At 33.2% G+C, this 13,871-nt stretch overlaps 1 protein-coding gene across 49 annotated transcripts in view; it reads left to right on the top strand.

The window, feature by feature from the left end:
* Positions 1-13,871, top strand: part of rims1a (regulating synaptic membrane exocytosis 1a) — a 134,967-nt gene that overhangs the window by 92,561 nt on the left and 28,535 nt on the right. For 9 of the 49 annotated variants that reach the window (XR_012389330.1, XM_073921006.1, XM_073921002.1 and 6 more), the window contains 4 exons: positions 600-771; positions 1,592-1,745; positions 6,934-7,102; positions 8,669-8,764. Coding sequence is in view for 39 of the 49 variants with exons in the window: in XM_073921006.1 (XP_073777107.1) it covers positions 600-771; positions 1,592-1,745; positions 6,934-7,102; positions 8,669-8,764 (591 nt within the window). In the remaining 10 variants the exon portion in view is untranslated. Of the gene's footprint in view, positions 1-599; positions 772-1,591; positions 1,746-3,766; positions 3,824-6,933; positions 7,103-8,668; positions 8,765-9,116; positions 9,180-9,767; positions 9,846-11,882; positions 11,994-13,871 lie in introns of all 49 variants that reach the window. The other 40 variants (XR_012389323.1, XR_012389321.1, XM_068213054.2 and 37 more) reach the window with 11 other exon arrangements.

Here is a 13,871-nt window from a genome sequence, read left to right as displayed (position 1 = left end):
AAAATCTGTTGTCAACAACGAAAAAAGGCTGTTCAAAAGTTTGCCTTTGGTTTTCTATAAAAATGCTAATTCTTAATATTTAAAATAAAATAAATACCATAAATATATATTTTATATTATTATGTATTTTTTAGATAATTGTGTAATTATTATGTAATCTAATATTTTATTTATTGGGATATTTCTTTATTGTTTTTATGTTAAAAAAATAAACATAAAATTATAATAACAATAAACGAAAAAATTGTTTCATTAACTTGTTTTACTGTTTTTTATTACATTTATGAAGAAACATGTAACACTGATAACTAGCTGAAATTTTAGTTTTGCCATTACTGGAATAAATAATTAAAATATAATAATAATAAATTGTAACGATATTCCAAAATACTACTGGTTTGTATTATTTGTTTATTAAATCAATGCAGACTTGGTGAGCGTAAGCGATCTTGCCAACCCCAATGTTTTCAATACTGTTGTAAATCAAACACAATATTTTACAATAAATTTATGAGTATTGATTAATTCTGATGTGTGCATAGATCAATTGTGAATTTCGTCTGTGTGTAATGTCTTTGTATGAATTTGTTTTCCTTTAGTGATAAGAGCAAGAGAAGGACGAAGACAGTGAAGAAAAGTCTGGAGCCCAAGTGGAACCAGACGTTTGTGTACTCTCATGTCCATCGACGGGACTTCAGAGAGCACATGCTGGAGATTACAGTGTGGGACCAACCCAGAATACAGGAGGAGGAGAGCGACTTTCTGGGAGAAGTACGATGCATATCTTAACCTTGTCCATTGATTCACAGAAAAAAATAACAGTCTAACTGTATGTTGCGAGGGTATATTTGTTGAAATAACTAACAACATATTTTATGAGTCGAAATGTTTTTGTTTTTTTTCACGGCAAAAATTAATATTAAGTAAAGAGAATTGTCCATGGTTTTGTAAATTTTCTTCCCTGAAAATATATCAAAATGTATCTTTTGATTAGTAATATGCATTGCTAAGAGCTTGATTTGGACAATTTTAAAAACAGTTTTCTCATTAAATTAAATTTATGAACCCTTGGATTGCACATTTTGTAAGTATAACTATACATACAGTACAGGATGTATGAGGGGTGTTGTGCGAGGTATCTGAAGAGCGGGAAGGGATGAGGTAGAGAGCCGGTGCGTGACGTATCTAACAAACAGGGGGAGACGTAGAATTTCCAGGAGATTATCATTGGTTTGTGGGCATCAATCCATATGTGGGAGACTCCTGGAACTTCTGGGAGACTAGGGATGTCTACATCTGTAATTGGCTAAGTGGAATAATCAGTCTCTGCCATTAGACCACCGTTTTTTACCTGCTAAAGATAATGTTAGCTACTAGAAGCATTTTAAATGTGGAGTTTTGAACACCATAGTCATCAAGTCTTTTTCTAAAACACTTCACATTTTCGCCTGTTTTAAATTTACTACTATGCTGACACACAGGCACAATAATTTGTATTTAAAGTGACAGTCACCAAAAAAAGTTTATTATTTCCTTTATTTTTCTCTGAAAATACTGGTACTCTATCACACTCTTCTGTTTGTGAACGTAGATCCTCATTGAGCTGGAGACTGCCCTGTTGGATGATAAACCTCATTGGTACAAGCTGCAGACCCATGACGTGTCCTCCATCCCACTGCCACATCCGTCGCCATTCCTGCCCCGCAGACACGGACACACAGAGACACCCACCAAAAAACTGCAGCGTAAGTCATGGCCTCACTTAAGGGAATGTCAACTAAAAGTTTACTAGTTTGTGTGCATTCTCTGACAGTGAGGAGTTTACTGAAGACCTGAGTATACTTTGTTTTTACGTGTACTGTAAATTGGTGTGCGCACAAGAGTAAAATGCACAGCCTTTTAAAGTTTATTCTATTTCATAACATGTAAGAAAAGAACATTGGACCTCTTTCACCAACCATTCTTATGAACAAACCTGTTCCTAAACTCTAATTATGCACTTTTTATTATGCACACAAAGGTTCAACCATTCGCTAATGTTTTCTTACGTGGATTTTGTCCTCAAGGTAGGCACCTTGACAGCTCCCCCCCCCCCCCCCCCCCCAAAAAAAAACGTCAGAAATATTATTTAAATCTAAATATTATAAATATAAACAGTCAAAACGGTCAGTAATATGTTTTTGTTATTATTTACAAAGGAAAGAATAATTCCTCATTCACAATAGCAGCGACTTGGTAGCTGCCTGTCGCTCTGGGTGGCGATATACTGCAAACGCTGGTCTGTGTAGGTCTACAGAACAGAGAATACAACTGGCCTCTGAGCAAGCTAAACGAGGATCACGTGAGCTCTATTGGTGCTCCTATTGGCTGTCGCTCGAGAAAGTTGCTCTTCATCTGCAAAAAGTAGAAGGATTCTCAATGTCCATGTTGCTCGGTAGCAGACGGAGGTTGTCGCAAGTCGCTCACTCTCAGTTAAAATAAACGGTCACTTGTTGCTTTGCTGCTGCGAGTCGCTCGTAGTGTGAATGAGGCTTAAATAGTATACATTATAAAAATCTGCAAATGAATTAGCAAACAGTTAAGCCTATTCAAATGAATAGCTATTATAAAGAAATTGAATCAAATTATCAAATGTCAATAACCTTTTCTTTACTGTATAAGTTAAACATTCTGATGAAAGAGCAGCGAATAAATCTCTCATTTAGATTTTTCAATTGATTACATTAAATAACAGAGGTGTCACTTTAAAAATACACAGATCTATAATAATTGCATTCGGTTGCATTCCTAACTGTTTATGTTCATTTAAGACCAAATTTGTTGTGTTTAAAAGAAAAACCACCAAGACCAACATCTTTAGATGGTATTTTTAAAATAATAATAATTATTATTATTATTATTAAATATAAATATAATAATTATTATTATTATGATAATGATCGTGATTATTATTATTATTATTATTATCATGATTGTGATTATTATTATTATTATTAATTGTTTCTTTCAGAAGATATGGTGATTGAGGCACATTGATTCTATATAGTATGAATATGAATAATATGAATCTAATTTGCACATAAAACATCCACCATTTTGTTGTTATCACATGACCTACCTGCATCATTATGTTGCTTCAGTTTTCTCCTACAGCCTCGTGGGACAGTAGGTTGTCCACTGTAGGCACATTTCAGCATCTCAGCAGAAGACTCTGCTTTCTGTTAGTGGTATTTGAGTTAAGTGCATATTTTTGCTTTAAAATACAGCTCGATTGTGTCTCACATGTTCAGTAAATTCGCCCCCTCAGTATTTTACAGATTTACAGAAAGATTAAGATGATGTAGGCAGCTTGATTAAAATAGATGAAGCTCCACTTTCCAAGATCTTAAGTCAAGTCAGAGGAAGAAAAATTTCTCAATTACTAAACTATATTTAAGAAAGAAGGTAAAGGACAGCAATCAAAAATTATTCGAACTTTAGCATATCTTTCAAGCCAAGGTCCTGGACTCCATCCAGAGTCATTAATATGTTTGGCATTGTCTTGTAATAGTCATGGTTTTCCATGTCCGTTTCATCTGTGTGTTCATGCGGAGGTATGTTTTTGAAGTGTGCTGCCTGTGAGTTATAGTGTAGGAGTGCGTGGCCCATGGGTACGGTTTAGTATGCTGTGTTATTTCTGTATACCTATGCTTGTGTGCATTGGTTTACATGTGTATCTGCGTGTCTGTCTGTACATCTGTGTGTATATCTGTATCTGTCTGTGCAGGCTCGCAGCGTATTACAGAAACTGATTATGATGATACTATTGGCGTAGTCGCCACAGGTGGGTGAGAGGGGCCAAGGCAATGGCAACCTTGGCGCTTCTCTGTGCTTTTTGTGCATTGCAGTTCCCCAAAAAGAGAGAAGCAACCAACAGCAGGCCTTCCCTAGGTCTGGAAGTCCCTGCTGTTGTGCTGGAGACAATGCACCTTCACTATTATTGTTACACATCTGACATGTTTTATTCCCTCAATCAATCTATACTAATAAACTAACCGTTAAAGTCCTGTCAATGGGATAGTTCACTCCAGCATGATAGTTCTGTTATCGTTCACCATCAGGTTGTTTACAAACCCATATAAAACCCACAAATAAAGATGATTTATAACATGTTGACATCTTTAAAATCAAGATACGACACACTATCATAAATATGAATGATATGCTTTAAAAATGATGGGTTTCACACTATTCCTTCATGTTGTCCCAACACAAATTATCACTTTTTTCAATGACACGACTGTCATTAACCTTCATTCACACAGGTATGTTCATTTAAATGCAACTATGACATTGTTTAATATGTGTTATAAAATAATTATGACACTTTTATGAAATCAATGACACAATTATAACGGCATCATAATAATCATGTTTATGACAGATTTATGACAAGTTATATTGTCTTAGTAATGTTGTCATGACCAAAACATTGAGAGGTTTTGTTGTCTAGGTATTTGTGTATGTCAACAAACACATCTCAAACCATGTCACATTTGCATTTAAAATGCCATAATTGAGTGAATGATGCTTAATGACATTGTCATAAGCATGAACCTGTATCTTGCTGTTAGGTGAATTTTTTCAACTTAGAATTGGGGTCAAATATAGATTTGGAATGATGTAAGAGTGAACAAATAATGTCTGAATTTTCATGTTGGGGATACTTAACCCTTTAAATTGTTTAAATGTATATCTATTACTACAGGAAATGTCATAGACAGTGTTTATACACACTGGCTATACAGAGTGTTGTGTCTCCAGTGCTTTTCTTTGTAGTACAGTAGTGTAGATCTGCAGCATAACACACGGTCACACATGCATGATCACAATGGGGAAAATTAGGAAAAAGAATTTGGGACTGAGAGGACTGTGTGTTCTCCATGTGGTGCTACATGTTTTCTTTTGCATGGTAGAAGGTAGAAGGTTTCTGATGTTTTTGTGGTACACTGCCTTTGTGAGATACCTTGACTTCATTCTCCAAACCGCAAACAGAACTTGTCATATAATTTTGAGAATACTGGATATTTTGTTGTTCCTTTCCATCTTTAAATCTTTTTTTTAATTTTGCACTTCATTTTTTTATTATTATTTTTGATTATTATTTAAGTTGAATTTGAAATGAGAATGAGTTTTACTATGTTTTAATAACTTGTGATATTTTATTTTTGCAATCTAGGATAAGTCAGTCATTACAGAAGGAAGTATTTGCTCCACAGGCCAAACTGACAAAATATTGTCACTTCTTCTTTTTTTTTTTTTTTTTTACTAAATTAAAGTTACATTTTTTAAGTATCATAAAAATAATAAAAGTCTATAAAGGCACTAAAATTAAGTATCTGAGTTGTAATGGTTTAGCTATTTTGTGTACCTAATGTAAAATGGATTTATGAGGTGAAATGGGATTGAAATATAATAAATGGCAATAAAAATGAAAACTTTTGACAAAAATAGCTTTGTTTGCTGAGCCAAAATGTTTTAAATATCCTTAGCGATGTACAATGCTTTGCAGTAATAAAAGAAAGTTTTGTCCACCCAAAATTTTTCTGTTATTTTCTATTGTTTAGATTTCTAAGCAAAAAGAAAATACCTTTTAGGCAAAACCGATTGATTCGTATTTGTATCAACATACAGAAATTACATAAAGTTCAAAATAAAAATTTTAGACCTTAAAAAGTCTTAAATTCCCTGAAATATTGTGTTGTTAAATCATTTTATACAGGTCTTAATTTTTTCCTTTGTCCATGTAAAGCTACATTCACTATCATTCAATCTCAATAAAAGTTTTAACAAACATTTATTTTTTAACTTTTATTTATTCTATAAACTCTATTACATTATAAACTCTATTTAGCAACTCTATTTTTATTTATATAGTTTAATTATCTTCCTTACAATAACATTTGTTTTAAATAGTTTTTTTATGTTTTAACTGGGCCATTGGAAAAATACAGAGCCTTTAGTCTGATGTCTGAAATTTCATTCATAATGATCTTAAAAAGGTCTTAAGATGTCTTAAATTTGACTTGATGAAACCTGTAGAAACCCTGACATATTCAAAATAATAAAGGAAAGAATGGTTTATAAGAATGGTTATAACCAATGAAAAAAATTGTGTTATATACTTGCTTTGATAAAATATTACAATGCATAATAAGCCATTTTATAAAACAGATTCATTTTTCAGTTTTTATTTTTCAGTTTAGCTTCAAAATAACATAATAAAAACAAAAAATATCTTATAGTTTACGAATATCATATACAGTCATCATACACAATATCATATAATATCATCATACACTTCTGAAATAATTACTTTATTTTTCCTTTACAGCCTGAATTAAAATCATGCTTCAAATAACTTGTTCAGCCTTCTGACATGTTTTTGTAGCCTTTTCCTAACCTGTGCTTTTCTATTTTATCCCAAATGTCTTTTGAAGTAAAAAGTATAGAATTTTTACAGTATGGTATGATAATTTTCTAAAGGCTCTGTGTGGAGCTATACAGTATATAGCAGTGATATGATATAAATATGTTTGTTAGGAAAACTATGTGAAAAAAACATTATTTTGATAAATGAAATATTAGTGTATTTTTATTATATTTTATAAAATGTATTTTAATATATTTTGTCTATATTTTGTTTATTTGACTTATTTTGTTATTTCAAAAGAAGACAACATTGATACCGCAGGAGAATGAACAAGCTATTTCATTTTATTTAGCATGTTTTGTTAGATATGACCTAACATATTATGTCAGTCCTCTTTCATTTTAGATGGGTTCTAACTTGGGGAATGTGATTGAGAAGGCCAGTGACTGAATAACTACTAAACTTTATCCGCAGACTCTCCAAAATTGTAAAAAAAAAAATTTATCTCTGTGTGATCACAGCTACAGAAAACCGATCCAGAGAAAGAGAACGAGAGCGAGACAGAGACCGAGCAACGACATTAGAGGTTCCTGACCAGCAGAGACCAACTCAGTATCGCTCTCGATCCGTGTCTCCACACCGAGACGAGGACAGGGGAAGATCCCGACCTCCAAATGTCCCAGCACAGAGGTACAACCAACATTCAGCATTCATCACACAGAGATATATGGTGATAAACAAATTATATAGCATAGGTGATGCAAATATGAATTACTTAATTAATTACTCAATCTCCTGAAACTTTTGTTTATCTTAAGAGCACAAGTGAAGATATTTTAGATGAAATCCGAAAGCTCTCTGATCGTCCTTAGAGAGTTATGGTCCCAAGATGTTCAAAGTCCAGAAAAGGAACCAAAAATATTGTCAAAGCATTCCTCGTGGTTCAACTGTTACGAATCAAAGCTCTAAAAAGAATAAAAACAACTGTAAAAACCGACTCTGTTTGACTTTGTCTTCTACATCAGGTCAGGGTGCGTTTATACACTTCCTGACAAAAGACTTGTCGCCTATCCAAGTTTTAGGAACAACAATTAATAACTTATAGTTGATCATTTGGTATAAGAAGTTGCTTATATGAAAAGCAAAGGACTCTAGATTACGCTTATTTTACCAAAATAAACTATTATCATGCATTGATTTTTAATAATTTAATTATAACAGTAAGGTGTGACTTTGCTTCATTAATAACTTATTAAAAAAGTAATCTGGAATAGCAAAGAAGGCATTCGTGCTGGACTCTTAGAGTTCATAAAGATTCTTTGGATTCATCTTCAATGCCTCCTCCTTCATCTTACCCCTGACATGCTTAATAATGTTCATGTCTGGTGACTGGGCTTGCCAATCCTGGAGCACCTTAACCTTCTTTGCTTTCAGGAACTTTGATGTGGAGGCTGAAGTATGAGAAGCAGCTATCCTGTTGAAGAATTTGTAATGAGAAGAGTTTGTAATGTAATGGGCAGCACAAATGTCTTAATACCTCAGGATGTTGATGTTTTCATCCACTATGCAGATCTCTCGCATGGCCCCATACTGAATGTAACCCCAACCCATGACTTTTACTTCACCAAACTTAACTGATTTTTGTGAAAATCTTGGGTTCATGCTGGTTCCAATAGGTCTTCTGTACTATTTGTGATGATTGGGATGTTAAATAGATGATTCATTGGAAAACTCTGCCTTCTGCCACTTTTCCAAATGATCAACTAGAATTACTAGTAGTATGGACAATACAACACTTGGTTGTTGTGCTACTGATTCTAATGACAAAAAATTGCATTGTCTATACAGGAGTCAACATTTAAAGTGGATAAAGTTAAAGTAAATTTAATTTCTTTTTCCTAAGACAAAAATGTTTGATGCTCAATAGTTTTAGGACAACTTTGATACAATAATTTGATTCACTTGTGTGGCTATTGTAGTAAACATGACTTGAATTGGATTAGATTACAATATCGCACAAGTCACTTTTACTTTTTTTTTTTTTGGTGCACAGAAGTGTTATTAAAGCTTCATATTATTACAGCTGAAACACTGAAGTCATAAGAAATATTTTGACAATGTTTTTAGTTCCTTTTCTTTGATTTAATCTAAAATACATTAATTTGTGTTCTAAAGATGAACGAAGGTCTCAGGGGATTTAAACAAATTTTTTTTGGTTTACCTAACCGTTTAAATCCCTGTTTTTTTCTCTCTAAGGAGTCTGGATGAAGTCCAGCACACTCGAAGATCCCGTTCCCCAACCCGATACCACGACCGCAACCGTCTTCAAGAAAGAGACTACATAGACGACAGGTAAACCCAAAAGTCTGAAAGTGAACATCCAGAACGATCACTTCCATGTGTCTTCATTTGCTGGAGCGCTTTTGAATTGAGTTTGGAGACTTTGCCTTGCACTGCTTTCAGAAGGTTGGTTAAAGACAAACCACATGTGTCTGAGTGATTGATTGTAAAAGGATTGAAGGGTTTGTATTGACAGAAATGATCTAACAGAAAGACTTGTCTTGTGTTGTGTCTTGTTCTAGCTTTGAAGGTTGTTACCCTTCCTTTTCTAACTCTCATCGTTGCCCATTTTTTCATTTTGGTTTGCTTGTTTATTAGTCTGTTTTGTTTATGTCCCTGTGTCATCCATCTATGGTAATTGCAGTGAGGTCATCTTGATACACAGATCAATGCGGGGTAGAAGCGCAGAGTGTCTGCACACCCAAAGGTAAAGAAACGGACAGGACTGAACCAGCAATATGTGAATTATAGTATTGTTGTATTCAAATTACTGCGTAAATCAATATTACTATCTTGCTATCACGAGCACTATCATTTTCATTTTGAAAAGACTCCTCGTATCTGCTCCGTTCGCCTAGCCTGAAGTTTATTCCATTTAATTAAAACAGCAGTAAGTGTTTATGCCAGTTTCTCTCCCTCGAACGCTTCTTGTCAGGCTGTTTCGCTTCTCAGATCTAATATTTCAGAGCGGATCGTTGACAGGGAACATTACAAGTGGAACTTTCCGCTTGCTTTTGGCGTACAGCCTAAAAGACGAAAAGCCGTTTGCTTTCTCAAAATAACAATCACGTTCTGCTCAGGTGTTATTTTGACATGTTTATTTTTATTCCGTTGGTCACTGACCTCGATTAAGTCACTAGCACACTTGACAGATGATGTAGAATGAGGGAGTTGTTGCATGTTTGCATGAGTGACCTTTGTTCTCTTGCTGTTTGAGTGAACTAACAACAGCTGTGATTTTGATGCATCTTTTGTTTCCCTTTTGCATGCTTGCATGTTAATGTTATGTTGCCAGGAGTTCATCTAAGTACAGTAGCACTCTGCCTCCCAAGATGCCTTTATTAGTTAATGGAATTCATAAGGATATTTACAGGTAAGGCAGCCATAAATGATCACTCAGGCCATGGCATCCTTTCTGAATAATGAGTATTTTATAGCTTAAACTCACTCATATTTATTTATGGGTTAGCTTAAGTCATCTACAGTTTCCTGGTGTATTTATTATTGTTAAAATCTGATGAAGTACTTTTTTCAACACAGGCTCATTGTGAAAACATACCCCTGTATACATTTCTGGAGAGCATGAATTATGTAGCCAGAGCTGCATTTCATCTTTAAAGCAAACGTTTAGGGTGTAAGTAACAGGGTGAAAACATGGTAACATCTGAAAATGTGGTAAAAATCAGGCAGCCGCAAGGACTTTTCTTTTTTTGGATTGCTTTTAAAAACACTGTCGGTTGGGTTTAATGATGGCTGTGGGTGGATCAATCGGTGTTTTTGAAAACACTTTCGTAGGCAGGATCGGGAGGTCAGTCAGACAGTTAGTCCGTCAGTCAGTCGGCAGCGGCCTCTGGTGAATTTATGCGAGAACAGCAGGTGTGAATGCCACTCACAAGAGAAATTTAAGATCTGAAAAAGCGTACACAGCGGCTTCTGGTGGATTCGCGAAAACAAAAACTGCAAAAAAAAAAAAATGTACCTCCTGGACCTATTTCATGATCTCCAGAAATGTATATACAAGTATTTATCGGTAATAAGCCTGTTTTTTTATTCTAATTCATTCATTTATATATTTAGAGTTCATATATTTTAAGTAGAAAATATTCTTTAGAAAGTTTTTAAAAATGTAAATATTATTAAAAATAAAAATAAACTCCATTCCATTGAAAACATTTTAATTATTGTCGCTTTCATAATTCTGTTACATTTTACCAATGCTAAAAAACCTCCTCTTACTAATCACAGTCTTATTTTCTGTACAAACCTGTAAAAGAAATAAATACAAAAAATAAATAAAATACATAATTAAAAAAATAATGCTTTAGAGAACTAGACTCTTTCTAAACGTAAAGTACTATTTAATATTTAATTTAAAGTAAATATGTTTTGAATGGGCTGAGTTGCAGTCAATTTACTATAGTTCATTCGCAGTTTTTTTTTACAAAGGTGAAAAAGTAAATCAAAGTTTTAAAAATAGCTTTTTTCGAGTAAGGGTAGATCAGTGCACAGTTTATTTTAATTTATCAAAACTTCCTGTCAGTAAATTCAGCACTTTTAGTTGTTTCCAAAAGTGATTAATTATGACATAACATATAAAGATGTATTCAGTTATGACAAAAACAAAACTATAGTGCAACTACCTGAACTTAATATTAATTTAAAGTTGTATACATTTCTATTTTATTGCAGTTGACATGTACACACAGTTTTGACTATTTTAAAGAACATTTGTTTTCAACACTGTTATATCTTATACACATAAAGAGGTATTGGATGTTGAAATAAAGACACTGTTGCTTGTTAAGATGGTAGTTAAATGTGAGTGTCGTGTTCTGGTTTCTGTGGATGTTGAAAGTAGCATCATCAATTTTAAAATACAGTATTTTTTCAAAGTGTTAAATGGTAAATCACTGATACCTATAAACATCTCATGCCGTGTCCTAACCAGGAACGATGGGACATCTTGCCAGCAACAAGTAATATGTCTGTTCAAACCAAGTAGGTCCATAACTCTAAAAGCCTTCCCATTGGAACCCAGTGGTTGAAACACAGCAGTAAAACTTTGAACGGGCCTTATTTTTGCTGTAACCCACAGAAAAGTTGGTCATTTCATTGCTTTTTATGACACTTTTTTTGTCCTTTAGTGTGTTCAATTTGATTGCACTTTATTTAATGGTGTCTTTGTTACAATACTTAAGTATTTTCTGAGTGAGCTGAATAAGCTGATTTGTGTGAGGGTTATTGTTTAAGGTTAGTTACATGTGATTATGCATAATTTATTATTGCTGTAGAAGTTGATGGAACGTGTGTAACAAGGGCCTCATAAAGTCAAGTGTTAAAGTACTTTTTATTTTTCTGTTAGTTATGAAAGCTTTCATTTGCATTTGTTTGACTTTTGTTTTGTGTTCAGCTCAACACTTCCTGCATGCCTTAAGTCAAAGTCACGGCTGTCAGTAGTCACTGCCACTCATCGTACAGTTACACGTCGAGTTCTTAGGTTCACAGACACGATCTGCATTAGGTAAGAGGTGGAACACGTCAACTTTAAACCCAAAATCAAACATCCAACAGTTCTCAAGAGCCAGCAGCTCCTCATTCAGAACGTTAGCAGAATATCCAATCATTCTCTTACTCGACCACACTTTTGCATCTGTCTTGACTTGATCCCATTAAAGGGTTAGTTTGCACTGAAATGAAAATTCTGTCATCATTTACTCACCATCATGTTATGCCAATACCATAAGTATACACTTATACACATCAAAAATGATTACTTGGATTGATTTTTTTTAAAGCTAAGTTGTTGTTAACAGTTTATTTGGGCTGAATTTAAGCAAACAAATAAGGTTAACCCTTACTTAATTTAACCCTTTTGAACTGTTCAAATTTACTACCCTTTCGTTATATCTGAGATGAAAAAATCCACTGAGTTAAACTGCTGTTAAAATGAATCAGATAATTTTTTTTTTCAAATGTTTTTGCATAAATCTGTTAATCAACCTCAGTCCTGATCAAAACTACTAAATTGTTCAGAAAATTACAGGATTGTAACTCTTTAATTGTCAAGTTCACAAATGATGTCACTGATTTGGTGAAAAAAAACACACAAAATTATGTATTTTCTATTTAAAATGTAATTGTGGATGGCATGCATCAAAACTGCATCAAAGCCAATGCTGTTACTAATCGTTCACATGTCCAAGACTTTGATTAAAGATTAAAAATAAAATCCAGTCCACAATTACTTTTTATATTAATAATATGTCATTTTGTATGTTTTTTTCACCAAATCAGTGATATCATTTATGAATTTGGCAATTTAAGAGTTAAAATCCTGTAGTTTTCAAAGCAATTTAGCAATTTTGTTCAACATTGAAGTTTTCACAGATTTATGCAAATGTTTTTTTTTTTTTTTTTTTTATCTGATGCATTTTTCCAGCAGTTTAATTCAGTGGATGTTTTCATCCCTATTATAATAAAAATGTTTGCTCAGAGTGTATTGTTGAGTTAAAATATATATACATATATATAAATATTCAAAGCATTTTCTCAAAATATGTGTCAAAATTAGTTGTCCCCAAAAATCATTCTGCTAGCTGAAAAACAGAAAATGTTATGGCCAAATTAAGATTCAGAATTCCCCCGGAGTGGATGAAAACGTTAACATCACTACACAAGGGTTAATTTGTTTGTTTGAATTCAACCCATATAAATAGTTAGCAAACATTTAGCAGAAATTTTTTTTCTGTAATTAGTTCATCTTCAGAACACATTTACAGATTTATTTTGTGTGTGAAAGAGAATTATGTCGCTGCATTGAAAGTCTATTCACTCAAAACGTTTATAAAGAGGTCAAAAATTGCATGACTAGAAATATGATAACCTTATATGACGAACATATTCGTTTTAGCATTTATTGATAAAGAAATTGATTGAAACTGGAATCTAAAGCATGCTTGTTTGATGTATGAGAGCCAATGAGGTACATACTCGTATTTCATGTGACATGTTTGAATTTCTGGAAGAACCAATATGGCTTTTTTGTGCATATGGTTATGGTTCATCTAAGAAAAGCTTAATTTAATATTTTAATTTATCTTTATTTCTATTGCACGTTTACAATGTGTTTACTATGTTAATCTTTGTCAGAACAGTTTAACATAGATAGAGAAAAGAGACAACATTTTAGATATATTCAGGAACCTTCTCACATATCAGGCAGACAGTAGAGTGGTAGAATGCTGGTGTAGTTCTAGTCACATGAAATCAGTTCAGTTTAATATAATTGTACCTGTTGTTCATCATATAAAATGAATTTATCTCTGTTTTTTATCATAAAAAATCAGATTTTTTGGTGAATTGGCTTTCAATGGAGAGACAGAAATATATTTGCTAAATA

The sequence above is a fragment of the Danio rerio genome, chromosome 13 (assembly GCF_049306965.1).
Source record: "Danio rerio strain Tuebingen ecotype United States chromosome 13, GRCz12tu, whole genome shotgun sequence".
NCBI lineage: Eukaryota > Metazoa > Chordata > Actinopteri > Cypriniformes > Danionidae > Danio > Danio rerio.
Note: the sequence above shows the minus strand (reverse complement) of the source record. Positions and strands in the feature narration are given on the sequence as shown.